This window comes from Xiphias gladius, chromosome 17 (assembly GCF_016859285.1).
Source record: "Xiphias gladius isolate SHS-SW01 ecotype Sanya breed wild chromosome 17, ASM1685928v1, whole genome shotgun sequence".
In the NCBI taxonomy this organism is placed as follows: Eukaryota; Metazoa; Chordata; class Actinopteri; order Istiophoriformes; family Xiphiidae; genus Xiphias; species Xiphias gladius.
In genome coordinates this window covers 8,076,251-8,091,461 of record NC_053416.1, presented here as the reverse complement: position 1 = coordinate 8,091,461, position 15,211 = coordinate 8,076,251, and the positions used below count along the sequence as shown (strand labels likewise).

The window sequence follows — 15,211 nt, the reverse complement described above, 5'->3', positions numbered from 1 at the left end:
AGAGGCCCACTAGCGGGTTAATCTGCTTATATCCTATATGGAATTGAAAGGATAACATCTGTTCTTTATTGCTGCAGATTTGTACGTGTTTACCCTGAAGACACTGAGACTACAACGAAACAGTCTGATGCCAACAAGGAATGTGGTACAGTTAATCCCCATGCACCAGAAACAGGAGCGGCACAATGTCACCGCGCTGTCCTACCACGCTATAATGAGACGGTACAGTATGAGCAGGTAGTGGTAAATTTGTTGCTTTTTGCACAGAGGTCTCATTAAACACCCATACTTTGTGGTCCCCACCTGGTCAACCAATTTGTGTATCCAACAGTCTGACAGCAAAATGTTACACTTAATCCTTTCAGGCTCACATACAAACAAAAATTAGGCAATCACTTGGCCAGTCATTAAATGTTTTCCTCCCCCGCCAGGCGAGTAAAGTGCAGTGTTTTCTGTCATGCAGAAATAGAGCTGGAGAGTATATTTTTCTACGCTTATCTGACCACAAGCAAATGAATGTTGGTTTGTTGTCAGAATCAGGTTTTGTTGTCTTTCATATTTTACACAGGATCTACAGTACACGCTGCCGAGATAACACCGCGTACACAATTCAGTCTGGATGTATTAGTGTTTTTCTGCACCCAGTCTTCATAAACTTTTAATTTGCTCTCTCCCTCAGAGGAATTGGTTTGTAGATTTGAAAAAAGACCCAAGCTGTAACAGATACTTATTATCTTCCTCTTTCTATTCTCTCGTTGTTTTACTTTGTGTATGCTGTATCTACCTGTCAAATCCCACCTTGTCTCCCCGTCTCTTCCTTTTCTTTGCCCTACTTTTCTTCAACCCGAGCCAGGTAACTATACCTCTCTATGACAGGAATGTTATATGTGGAGAAGCGTGTCTCGGCAGGCTGGCGTTGCTTGTATTGAAATGTTTGAGTTAAATTAATATGCATCCATCATCACAGCAATGTAAGACAATGTAACATCTGAGGCGGTCGGGGTTTGGTGGGTGAAGTTAATCAAGTTCCTGCAGGCAAGATCACTCTATGTTCATGAATTAGTATGTTTTTATCACTTGGCTGCCTGATAGTTCAACTAGTGCTGATGCTGTATGGTCTTTTAACAGTAGTTCCTATTCCACATACTGGGGAGGAAAGGTATTTTACAGGGTCACTTCACCCAAAAACACAATGAAACTTTCAGTGGAATTTGGGTTGTGGCCTTTTCATCCCCTAAACCCAAATATTAAAAAAAAACAAACACTTCGAACAGTTTAAAACCACAGACCTTCTTGTGAAAACTGTCAACTGTCAGAAAACAGTTCACAACAAGATGAATGGTGAATCATCATTTGGAAAGATACAGAGTTGCTGAGTTTTTCAAATATAATTTTGTTATACCGAGAATGCTGCAAAAGATACTGTACCATTGCTGAGCTCCTTTGTATTTAGATGAATTATATCCGATATCTTTATACCTGAGCAAATCCCCCTGAAGCTTTCTAGGTAATTAGGTGTCACCGGGAAAAAGTTTTATTGGGCTTGTGGTTGAAGAGATATTACAGAAAGCAATTCAGAATATAAGTATTGCACTCTTAACTTTTTATTACCTCCACCTCCACTTTATTACCTCCACCTCCACTTTATTACCTTCACCTTGACCAGATCTCTTCTCCCCAAGACCGTGAGGGCGAAACACGCCTCAACATGCAGAATCATCCTCAGTGTCAACGTACAAATAGCAGTTCTTTGGTCCTGACCAAAGGCATTCCCCTCCAAAACATGAAATTCAACGTCTGCTGGAAAACTCGAGGAATTCCACAGTCTGTCGACAGCTTTTTAAAGATTATAAATCCTTTCTTTTGGATTAAGGCTCACAGACAGCTTTGCTGTAGTTACAAAGAGTATGAAATCAGAGAGATTTAGAGAGGATAAGAACATGCATTACCTCATGTGTTGTCAAGGAATGTGCTTCTAAAAAAAAATCCTTTGCCTCAAGCCATGTTATGCAGCAACGAGTGAAAAAGAGGAACGGGGAGGATGAATGGTGGGCCAGAGACCCCAAGCCTTTTAATCAAAGTTTGTTTGTGTAAGACTAACGTGCGTGCAGCTATTTGATCTGATCACTTCCACAACAGAACTTTAAATTTCATTTTGCTTTGAGTGCATAATTTATCTTTTTTCTGTCTTACTTGTGCTTGCATTTACATGAAAATGAACAGTCTCACTCCATGCACACACACACACACACACACACACACACACACACACACACACACACACACACACACACACGTGCACAAATAGCACAAACACCTGCCTGTGTAGCGCCCTGTCTCTTTGCTGAGGTAATGTAGGAGGGAAAAGCATTCCTCTGCCCTTTCTTTTTCTCTCCTCCCCTCACCGCATTTCATATCTTTTCAGACATAAACTCACTCTTTTTGTAATTTCTGTGTCATGAAGCATGAAAGCACTGATTTTCCTTGGCTGGATACGTGTGTTACCTCCTGGTTCTTCAGACTGCTGCACTGGATGTGTTCTTGGGTGACACAGCTTCTGTGCAAGTCATCTGGTATGTTGAAATATGAATTCTGTTTCTTTAAAGCTTCCTTATAGTACCTTGAATATTTTGTCAAGCAACTTGTCAAAGTTAAAAATGACCCGTTTTGTTAATTGTTGAGTCTTTATTGGCATCACTTGAAAAGGATTTATTAAATCACTGTACGGTAATATGTTTTTCACAGACTGGACAGACATGGCCTGGGAACAAACGACTCTTTGTTTGCAAGTGTGTACTTTGAAACTCTTGTAGGAAACGACTTGTATGTTTTCCATACACATGTTGTCTGTGTGTCGATCTCCCGAGTGATAGAATTTTCAGGATTATAAGCTCATTTTAAGACCCACCACTGCCTGTTTGAAAGACAAATGAAACATATCAGACAAGGAAATGGTGTGTTGGTTGCAGCCAAAAATATCCACCAGGAAAAAACAATGTATTTGAGCAAAATGCATTTTGTCAAAAAAAAAAAAGTCTGACAGCTACGGAGTGGTGCGCTGTGGGGTTGTTATGAAGACAAACTTTGGCATGGGCCAGTCGCACTTGTGGTCCTTCTGACCCAAAATATCCCATTTAACTCATATCCAGCACTTACATAACAGTTTCACAGTGTCAAAATAATGGAAAAATAATTTTTTACACTGTTCAAAATAATGTCGTCACGTTTCGCATCAAAAATACATTTTTCTTTACAATTTACACTCTAGAAAAAAGAAAAATTCAATATAATGAGCTATTTTTTTTAAATTATTTTTTTTTTAAAAACCCTACAGTGTCTTAATGCCAGCAGAGTTTAAATCCTGCAGTGGATTGTTAAACTGGAGTACAGGGCCACGTCTCATTGCCCAAAGGTCGATATGTTTAGAGACAAAAAAGGATTGATTGATTGTGATTGAATGGGCAGATAAATATGTCTTAGCAGCAATTTCATCCTTCTTACGTATCACACTTGAATCCAGACATATACATCAACTTAAAGAAACAAATTAGACTTGATTATACATGCATATATTCTTTAGCGGGCATGTGTGCACGTGAATCAGTTCGCCCAAATTTACATTATGTCTCTTACTTTCGCTCCTTCTCTCTCCAGCTCAGGTATCAAAGGAATTTTCATCCACTCACAGCTTCATTTTAGCAGCTTGACCTGATCTGCCACTTGATCAGGCTCTGTTTGAATGAGGCAACACTGGCAACACCAAAAAAGGACTTACAGATGAGGACTGGTTCCCTAGTAATGCGCGAAGGTCCAGTAGTTGCACTGCCCGTTCAGCAGCAGCCTAACAGGCATATTTACCCGCAGGCTGTGAGTGTCCCTCTGGATGACCTGCAAGGTCAAGTTCCCCTCCCGACTCAAAGCTCCGACAACCAAATGATAACCATGTCTGAACCTGTTCCTCTGCTAAGTTGTGCTCCGGATCCTGCCGCCAGTCATGCTCAAAGCCTGAGGGAGCTGAAGATGGACAACGGCTCCTCTTGTGAATCAACTAAGCCTGACTTAAAGCAGAATGGACACTACAGAAGCAGCAAGAGTTCAGACATGGCTCGTGGAACAGGCGGCGACATGGAGGTGTCGGCCCTGGACTGCAGAGCTGCTGTTCTCAGTAATTCTCAGATGGAGGCACGTTGTGGAGCCACATTACCTCAGCAACAAGAAGGGAGCTCCACGGAGACCCCCTGTCCTGATGAGATGCTTCTTGACCTGGATAAAAATAGTTGTAACCATCTGCCAGCGTCTGTGAATGCATCCGAGGACTGTTCATCGGACCTGCTCAGAATAGTAAAGCACCAGCAGAGCGCCATCGTGTTCTGCGATTATGACTGTAGCACTGACAACCAGGCGGTCTTTGCCAATGGGAGCTCTGATGGTGGGGAGTCCTCCTCATCCAGCACTGAAGAGGTAGAGGGTGACAATGATGAGGATGATGATTTTCCCGAGACATTACAGTATAAGGAATTCCTGGTCAGTCGTCGCCGTAGGAACCTGAGCAGGAACAGGAAGTGCTTGAGGAAGAGACCGGATGCCCAGCCTAACAGCACTGCATCTGGCTGGCAAAAGCCCACCAGCAAGGGCAAACCCGAGTTCACAGGTGGCCGGGAGGAAGAGGAGAACAATGGAAAAAAGGTAAGGAAAGTGAGACAGGAGTAGTGCGATAACAAAGACACAGAAGTCTTATTCACTGTGTAGAATTACCAGAGAAAGCAATTTGGTAGCTGCACGCCTGTGTTACGTTGCACCAAAGATAGGCCTTTTTCACAGCCAGACATTTATCCTGTCATAGTAGGAAAAGCACAGGTTTTACCAGTAACAATAACGATTCAAGTTGCCCGTCAAGCCATGACAGTGTGACGGTGAGCCAGCATGCACAATATCATGAACTTCATTAATCAAGCCTGTGCTCTTCCTACTGCCACATGCCAAAAATGCCAATTTTGTGAACCCTACTCGCGCCACCAGGGGGCAGCAATGTCAAGTTGTTTCAGATTGTTCAGCATGAGCGTGTTGTGAAGTATTTTTTTTTTTCCTCCACACAATAAATCACAGCTCTAACAGCTTTGATAAAATCTATTTACCTCATTTAACAAGATATATATATTTTTTCCTTTTGTGGCTGTGGTAAAAGATTCAAAGATTCAGACATGCAGAGATGGGGTTGCAAAGTCCCTGGTTCCTATACTTACTTATACTTTTCTGCTATTATGCTGCTAAACGTTGAGATAAAGGGTTCACTATCATTTGAATTCTTTGGAAGATGAGTGTATGAAGCGAAAGAGAAAAACACTGTGTTTATTATACAATTTGAAAAAAGGGGTACCTGAATAAAAAGGAATATTTTGGCAGGTGTACCCTCAATCATAAATTCCTCTCATTTTTCTCCTGGCCCGTGCTGGCATCCTCAGTTCCCAGCATGCACTTCACCAGCGGGCATCATTTAGTGTGAGCGTGCCCCTGACCATGTTCTCACACCTGTCAGTCGCTGGCACGTTCCCATAACGGTCCTCTGGCACACTGCACACTGTTCTCCCCCTCTTGGCCTGAAATGAAAGGATTAGTTCTTCCCGCGCTCCTTTTGTGATGTCGTTCTCAGAGTTTAACCAAGTCGCTTTTTAAGTCACTTATTGACAGGCTTAGGGCAATGCTCATTTGAATACCTGTTAAGTCAAAAGAGGCACCATTGTGCTTCCACATTCTTAGAATATCTTGGCTCACGCAGTTTCGTCACACTCCTCACTGTGGGTAACAACTTTGCCATATGAAATCATTTGAGGAATTTGGAGTAAAGGACAAGTTATTACACTGCATTTGAAGTGAAACGAGGCCTTCAAGCTTGACTGTAATACTTGAGTCCAATCTCACGACACTTTTTCTGTCATGTAGCCTCGGTCACTGGACACTTGAGCACATTTCTGTAAAATCAAGAAAGCTTTTCTCATCAAGTTTAAAAAAATATCGATTTTTTTTTTCTTACTTGAGTATATAATACTATGATCTGTTATTTAGGGGAATAAAGGCATGACTTCTGCATATTAAAGGGTTATCCTCTTGTTCCCACGTGAAAAAAAGTGCAACTGCCCGTCTCTGCGAATTACTAATTTCTAGTGCTAAATGCTCTTTTTTGGATTTGGAAAATCCTCAGAATTAGTTTGCAAGTGAAGCTACTGCTGCGTATCCGCAACTTTACTACAGACAGCACCATTGGAGATTTCCTGTTCTGATAACATGTTTAAATCCAGATCGTTTTTGTATGTGGGTCTGGAGGCAGATAACGTAGCTAACTCTAAAATGACAGAATAGTGTATTGCATGGGAGCTGGTTAAATCCCCTTTCAGGCTTGGACTAGGTTGATGATTTGATTTTTGTCAGTTTCAGTTCTTACCTAGTCTTGACCCTCTTTGGACATGGTCTGTAACATGTCTTGGAATGGACTTAAATGGCGTTGACACTGGCACGACATATTTTCTCTCCTCTATCGAACAAGTTATCAATGTAATGAGCTGCAGAGCAACCTAATAGACTGAGGACACACTTATTTAGCCATTCATGGATAATAGTTTTCCCTGCCTTTCCGAGAGAGTACAGACAAATAATGAAATGGTCTTGTAGCAGAAATACAGTGATGCATTAAGAGCTCTTTCCTCTGTAAGTACTTTAGACAGAAGCTTATTAACATTTCATGAACTCTGAGAGCACTGTGCTGTGAAAAATGAGTGTGTTCAAAAAAAAAAAGCATGTGTGTATGCGATAGTGTGCGTTTGTGTTCACATTAGCACAATTACGTGCCACATTGTGTGTGTGCGCTTGTGTTCATGTTTGCAGTCACTCGTGCCACTGAAAAGCCCCCACTCCCTGTGTTCTCCCCTCATGCCAGCTCTTTCCCCCATAGTGAGGGTAAAAATAGCACCCTGGTGCACATAGACAGCCTTCTGTGTTCCTGTGTGTAGGAATCTGGAGATGTGGGGGCTGTAACACACAGGAAATGGCTTTACTGCCAAAGCCCTTACTGCAGATATTTTTTAAACTGGTCAACATGATGGGTTTGGGAATAGGAGTGGACAGAAGGGTGTGTTTGTGTGCGTGAGTGGTGGGTGGGTGGGTGAGGGCATGCTTGTGTGTATGCACGTATGTGTGTGTGAGTGAGGGGGCTGTTTTTGGACTTCAAGCTCCTCAAAGGGGCCCTATGTGCTGCTATCAGCCTTTGGAACTCTGGGATTGGCAGCAGAGCCCAGAAACAAAGCAGTTTGTTCATTTCCTGGAAGGCCGGCGAACAAGTGTCTCAGTCAGAGTCCATGGCCAATGGGTGGAGAGAGAAAGAGAGGGAAAGCAAGGGTTTAGGTATGTGCATAACTATGACATGGACAGATACAACACAGTGACATGATATGCATTAGGTACATTGCTGTTTTTAAATGTAGCAAAGGCAGCTTATTCCTCACTAGCAACTATGTTTATCTATACTTTTTTTCTCTTCTGTCATTCCCACTCTACAATAATCTCATTGAGAAGGTGACACCATGTCCACAATGTAAGGGTACAAATGTGTACCCCTGAAAAAGCACAGTGTTCATCTGCAAGGGTCCTGGAGGCAACGGACGGTGGAGAAGGTGGATGAGGAAGAGGAGTGTGTGTGGAGTTAGGTTCAGCAGATCTCTCTGAGACCAGCATACATCGAAGGCCTCAGCGCAAGGTTAAACCCAGAGTTTGCCCTTGAGCCCTATTTACCTGCATCTATGTCTTTTGACCCGTATCATCAGGCTGCTGTGTGTGACTCCATGACCCTGCTGATGAACAAGTTGGATCAGCTCAATGACGGGACCCAAGGAGTCCAAAGCGTCAATTCCTTCCACCCAGACGTGACCAATGGTGACCAGGAGCAGCAGAGCACCATGGTAAGTCAAGCACAGTTACATCAAGTCAAGCTCGACTTATTTATATGATTTACCAAAAGTGCTTTAGCAGGAACAAAGGATATTTATAGTCATAAAAGAATTCACAAAGATAAAAAGCTGGAGGAACAATTATAAGACCAATCATACATGACATAGAAAGTGTATATTCACATACGTGTAGATGTAGTGGATATACTGTGAACCAATTAGACAGGCTGAAACAGTACTGCTTCATGACTGAAGAATTTCCTCGATTTATGCAGAAGGTTATTTCATGCAGATATCCTATGTAAGGTTCTCCAAGTTATGTAGATTTTGCTGAAAAGAAAACAACATGAAATGGACAGTTTTTGAATGGAGTCTGGTGACACTTTCTGTTCAAGACAAGCAAATGCACCGAACAGCAAATATAAGTTTGGGAGTTTGCATCTCCTTTTCAGTTAACATTGAGTTCAGATCTAGACACACAGACATTACCGTTTTTTGAGTGTGACTCAGAACTTCCTTATGAGGTGCTACCATAAGTGATCACCTCTTTAAAATTAAAACCTTTTCGATTCCACATGAGTCGATCATCCAGAAAGTTAGAATGGCTGTCTGATGTGCTCCTGTGACTAGGTTTAACATAAGGTACTTTAGTATATAAATCACATTATGGTGTGCATGAAATTTTAATTAAAGTTAAAGCTGGATGACATGAATTATATGGTTTTTGATTAGATTGCAGAATAGTCTAATCAAAGTGCTAGAGTGCCATTACTTTCAGTAATATATTGTTTCATTTTTAGACAAAGTCCATAACTTCAGCGATACTTTTCACCACACCATTCATGGCCACACGCACTCAAGCACAATTTGCCATTAAGTCATACAGTGTGCCACACACATGTTGAAAAGGGAGCCTACTCAGGGGAATGGGTTGCCAGGCTTGCAGTCTCTCCCACTATTTAATATGGGTTAGATTAATTAAGAATAATAGTTTGGATGGTTTCCAGGCCTGTTGTTTTTCTACCATGGAAGGCTTTCACGAATCAGGTAGTTTCTGATTCATCTAGCATCCATCTCGAAACGGCACTAATCACCCAGAAACTACAGATAGTAAACGCTGAGCTTATTACAGCATATTGTTATTTTGAAGTTGTATTTAACATAATGTCTGGAAGAGGAACAGTCTGTAGATGGCTGCTGTGCTGTGCTCCTCTGTTCTCCTCTCACAGGGCATTCCAGCTGCCTCATTATGCTTACCAAGTGTAAATCTGGTAACCTCAAATAGCTCTTAAACCAACAGCACAGAAGAGTAGGAATTCTTATAAAAAGGCTGCATTTAATCAAGCTAATCTCAATCAAACCGTCTGGAAAGCCAGAAAAACAGCCATAAAACCGACATGTTTAGCTTTGTGTATCACATGCTCTGTCACGTATTCTTATGTAACACTAAAGTAAATTTTATTTGAAGTGAGGATAGATTTTTTTTTGCAGTGACCTATCAAGGTATTATACACAATGCAACACAATATTATGATCAATAAAAAGAAAAATCAATAAAAATGTTCAGAGGAGGAGATGAGGAGCAGGGAGACCATTTATCCCCAAATTTTCAAATATTTATAGGGTCATTAAGATGATCTCACCCCAGAATAGTAAAGCGTGGCTTTTTTTTTCTTCTTCTGCTGTTCTTCGTTCAGGGTTGGGTACAGGGCAGAGTGATAAGGAATTAGGAATTGTTTGAATTTAAAAAAAAAAATGAAAGTGAAATATCAGGACTTCCTCTGAAATACCCTCAAGATAGTCTGTTTGTCTACTGTGCCATCTTATCCATGAACTTTCTGTCGGTGCAAGTCATTGTCTCAATAGAGAAAAACCCCTGAAATGACTGTGTTCACTTATATTTTAATTCTTTCCTCACTTACTGTACTCTGATCAGACAACGTCTTTTAACCACCCCCCCCAATATGCTAATTACATTTAAAGAAGCCAGTCAATTCTTCTATCTTAGAATTTTGAATGGATTTCTCTAAAATCTATGCTAACGCCGTAGCTCGAGGGAGGCAATGGCAGTCTGTCAGTTTTCCACTTTGGTCTAGACTGAAATATCTCTACAAGTGTTGGGTGGATTGCCCAGACTATGAATCCCAACGACGTGAACATCTGATTTTTCCTCTAGCATCACCATGATGGTCACCTCTGTGGGTTTTAGTGAAATATCAGCCCTTTTTGTATTTCACCAAATACCTACAAAACATTCCCATCAGCCTCAGCTCTGCTCTGTGTTTAGTGCTAAATAGCAAATGTTAGCATGCTAACACACTGAGCTAAGACGGCGAACTTGGTAAACGCTATAGCTGCTAAACATCAGCAACCTTCAAAGCATGTTAGCACGCTGATGTTAGCATAGCTGTGGCTCAAAGCACCGCCGTGGCTAAGTACAGCCTCTCAAAGCCACTAGCATGGCTGTTGACTCATAGTCTTTTCTGTCAGATGGACTTTCCACAGTGGGAATTTCCTCCATTAAATTCCTATTACTTAAATGAGAGTGAATGGAACAGAAAAAAGAAAGGGTTACAAAAAAAACCACTTTAATTCATAGTAACAAATGTGGAAATACAATTAAGATGAGACACTTGCTAACTTTCAGTTTGAACTGTACTTTGTTTTGGGGACAGAGTGCCCTCGATGTTGTTATCTAGCTGTGACCACACAGTTAGGGAATTAGCAACAGCATCATGCCATCTCTATGATGGAAATACTGCTACAGGGTCAGGAAGGGAATTTTCTACACAGGCAAGCATTGTATGTTGTGATGAAGGGAAAATGTGTTTCTCTATGCATGCATTTGTGGATTGGATTCTTGGTTTAAAAAAAAAAAAAAAAGCATGCTGTTTACGGACATTAATGCCATTCCTCCTTCAGTTTCGGTTACAGACACACTCACATTTGCACACGCATCCATGGGTGAGAGGCGAATGTGGGAAGCACAGCACTGAAATTGGTACAGTAGTTGAGTCATGAGGTCAAGCTGGGATGGACTTTTCAGTGTTGTCACTGAGCAGAGATGCAGAAGGGACGAGGATGGTCTTAGATACGGGGGGATTTTTCTAAATGAAAGAAGCTCAGATACATCATCAGCAGTTTCTTACATCTTCAAACACTCCCCACCTACGCCAGCTCCACTAAATACTTCGCAGAAACCACACAGAGATACAGAGAGAAGCTGAGGAGACAGGTGACATGAAGACAGGGACCGGGGTAAGAGACTGAATGAGACACAGCTGGTCACTGATATTAAAGACAGAAGTATGTGCTGAATTTTGGCATAAAATATTCATTTTGAGACACAACTGTAATTAATATAAGCAAACGACAACAAAAAGGAAGAATGGACAGCAAGTTTGACAGCACTGTGGTGAAAAGCAGACTGAGAGTGATGTTCTTACTGTTCTCAGAGTTTCTAACAATGGTGTATAGTGACAATAAATCATGTAAGAAAATTCCAAATTTATATTCCCTTTGTATTTTCATGACCATGTGGCAACCGCTTAGGAAGATCGTGTCTCCAGAAAAGCTCCCGAGTGGAACTTGTGGTGACATTGTTTGTGTCAGCTACTGTTTCCAAGATCAAGAAAGAACTTTCAGTCTCAGTTAGCGTTATACTGTCGTGTTGGCCTGAAGCACCAACTTCTTCTCCGTCCTCCCAGGGTACTCCTGCTGTGGGCAGGACGGCGAGCCGAGCCCTGAGTCAGGATCAGGGCACCTCCAGAGCTCCAGACAAACCTGAGCCGCTGACCAGACGGCGTTCGCGACCTTTGACTCGCAGCAGACCGCTGACCCGCTCGTCGCTCTCGTCCCCTATACATCTCCATGCTCGACGGGCCAGGGTGAGCCAGGCTGCGTGTCTGCGTGTGCTTAGTGTTGGGTCAGTCTGCTGTTGTCCGTGCAAAAGACTCCAAGGTTCATGGCAACGACTTGTTTAGCTCTTTGTTTGTTGTGACTTTGTGCTGAATCCTCACAAGTTTTTCTCAAGGAAACAGTTTTGTATCCATTTGTCAGAAAACTAACTCGCTGTGTCCTGATTTCTTCATTTAATCACAAATGCAACCAGGCTACAGTCTACTGCAGCTTCTCCTGTGAGAAAAACCCACCGTGGCCCAGAGTTTGCCTGACGAAAATAACATCAGGTTACCACTCACAAGCAGATAAGATGTCTGTGATTTACCACCGTTTGATCAGATTACAGATTTAGTTCCAACCTGCAGTCTTCCCTGCTGTGAACTCATCTCTCACTAAAGCCTTTAGAAACAGCATGCACGCTGGTCTGGAGCTAAACAACCTCTAACACTTTGCAGCTGACCCTGCAGACAGGAGCGTCCGAGGCATATCTGATTGATTTAAGTTGATCAGTTCATCATCTGCTGTAACGTTTTGATGTCTACGAAACTCAATTTGAAACATATTTGAGTTAAACCTGAAGGCTCAAGGCCTGTTTTGAGCTGTGTGACTGGGGTCAGTGAATTGTTATTTTTTGAGACAGACTATGCTGAAACAAACTGATTGTGAATGAATATTTTATTTGTTACATTAATCATAATTTCATTTTTACTCTCATTCTCTCATTCTCATTCTTTTTCATCTTTGCACTGCTTTGTTATAGTTTATGTCTTAAACTGGCAATTTCTACCCAAAGCTCTTTACAGGAAAGTTACTCTTTTGGCTATTTCTTTTAAAAACCTCAGTTCTTTTTCTCCGAGCTTCTGTCTACTCTGCATTTTTCCTGCTCTTGTGTAAATAAGGGGAAAGTAAAAGGATGAGACAACTCTCCTCCATCCGGTAGTCTGCTTTTTCTGTGTCAGCACTGCAGCTAACGACAATAACTACCACAAATAAACCACTGCTCAACAGGTACAACAGTCGGACAGATGATGGGAGGTAAAGAGCAAGTTAAGGGGGAAATGGGTTTAATTGGCAGCAGGTTTTAAAGTCCACTTTGGAACTGACCTTGGAAATATTAGTTTGATCAACCAATCCCAACTTAAGGTGCATTTATTAACGTTTCTTGGAGCTTTAAACCATATCACATGGTCTTCAGCTGCATGGAGTTTGCTCATTTATCATGGATATGGATCTGTTGGCATGCAGGCTCAGTAGCTGTTAACACTTTTAAGACATCTCATGCATGTTGTCTTAAAAGTTAAGCATGAAAGTAAACTTTTGATCTTGGAAATAGTAGTTGAGTTGGTACAGTTTTGTCAGACCACTAAAACATTTCTCAGTATTTATATATTGGTGGTTTGCGGGTCAAAAGAGGTTTAGACATCTGTGTTAAAACTGGGCTGAATTTGGTTGAAAAGTAAAAGCTTTTTTTTTTTTTTCCTTATTAGAAATGTACAATATATCAGCAGCATTTAACCAACTGTATACACGTTGAAATATCGTCATTTTATTGTTGTTAAAACAACTGAATGTACCAAAGAAATCTAAAAACCTCTAACTTCTCCATCAAATATGTCCCGGTTTTACCTAGATGTCTGCACTTTTCATCCTCAGAACAGAATAAAAAAAGAAAACAAATTTGACTTGGTTTTGATCTGCAAATCACCAAACAAGCATGGATGTTCTCGAAGATGCTCAGTGACATTTCATTTTGATATTTGGCGCCTCTGGGGGGAAAAGCTGCGGGAGCCCGCTCTCTTTGATTCCCATCAGAGGCGTAGTAGTAGCTGTGCAGTTTTGGGCTCGTTGTTGTGCTTCCACAAGAGATGGCATGCCTCCGCAGAATATAGTGGTCGGTGCGCAGTTGCTCCTGAAGTGTCAGAAGTATTAGTTGTGCATGTCCGCGTGTCTCTGCGTGAGTGTGTGCGGACGTGTAGGTAGGCGGAGAGAGCAGCAGGGGCCGTGGGATCAGACTGATGCTAAGGAGTGGGTTTATTTTCGCCTAACCGTGACTGATAAAATACAGCTGTCTAAACTGACATGGACACACACGCACACGCGCACACACACACACACACACACACACACACACACACATGCATGCACACACACACACACACTCAAACGCTGAGCCTCCTTATTATACTGGACCAATGTTTTCCATACACAGAATCAGTCAGCACTGCTGCAGTACCTTTAGGTGACAGCTATTAGTTGAAACCGGCTAACCAACCCAACTAACACTGCAGATAACTAGCCACAGTTTTGTGTGGTAATTTTAGGGCTTTGTCTGGTTAAATATTTATACCAAATGAAAAATTTATGAGAGTAAGATATTCAGTTATTTGCTGCTATTTTAAAAAAAAACGGCTAAAAATTACCGATGGCAGTTTCAGACTTGTGAGACAAAATGTAAAACACTGCTTTCGTGTGATATTCAAGTTTTAGTACGTCTCTGTCTTGAAATGACAGGTAATTGTTTGTTTAGTAATTTATGAAGTACAGTTCGACCTCAGGGTTGAGGAAAACCCATGGGACTCATGCAGAGTTTCCTGCCCAATTGCAAAACTGCAGGTGGATCATTTGGTAAATCCGGCGTCTTTGCAGGCATGTGGGGCTTTCCTATGACAGTGGCAGCATTCATGATACCATATCTGTGTTGGGATATTGTTTCATAGACTGGTTAGGAAATGAATCTGGACCATTAAATTCCCTGATCTTTGTCAATTCCTGAGGATTCTGGGACTTTTTAAGTGTATGCGTATGTTTGTAATGTACTCCTCGTGATCAGAGTCTAAGCTTTAATTTCCTGTGTTAATATTGTAGCAACTGTAGTTTTAAGTCCTGTAATGTTGCTGGTAGATTTTACCGTTACTGTTCTTGACCTTATTGTCTTCCTTCACTCTTTTTTCTTCTACTCTTGTTATTATTATTATTTTTTTGATTTCCTTTTGTTTTATTTCCTCTTTTTCTCCTTCTCTTCTCTCCAAACCAGTTCACAGACTCTCAAGAGAACACAAAAACACACACACACGAGCAATATCCTTTCCAATTTCCTCTAATTTAGTTGCATAATTTATTATGATCTAAGTTGCTTTTCCTGAAGGTCTCATTCATCAAGCAGATGTCACCCAGTTAAACAACATATTCTTCGCATCAATTTTTTTTTTCTGTTGAGTCAGAAATCTGGTTAATATTCAGACAAATAAGCTGTTGGGGCTTGATAGGTTTTCATATGATCGTATGGCATAAACACTCAGGAAATCTGTTTCTGTTGGTTGAACCAGTTTTAGGATTTGGGTCATTTTCCCAGTGAAGCTTTGTATCAGGGAAAC

At 41.4% G+C, this 15,211-nt stretch overlaps 1 protein-coding gene across 1 annotated transcript in view; it reads left to right on the top strand.

The window, feature by feature from the left end:
* LOC120802754 (stAR-related lipid transfer protein 13-like) overlaps positions 1–15,211 on the top strand; it is a 56,904-nt gene that overhangs the window by 1,309 nt on the left and 40,384 nt on the right. Inside the window, exons 2-6 of the mRNA XM_040150872.1 lie at positions 78–237; positions 2,465–2,573; positions 3,655–4,686; positions 7,815–7,949; positions 11,645–11,824. Coding sequence (XP_040006806.1) covers positions 3,778–4,686; positions 7,815–7,949; positions 11,645–11,824 — 1,224 coding nt within the window. The 5' untranslated portion in view covers positions 78–237; positions 2,465–2,573; positions 3,655–3,777. The remainder of the gene's footprint in view (positions 1–77; positions 238–2,464; positions 2,574–3,654; positions 4,687–7,814; positions 7,950–11,644; positions 11,825–15,211) is intronic.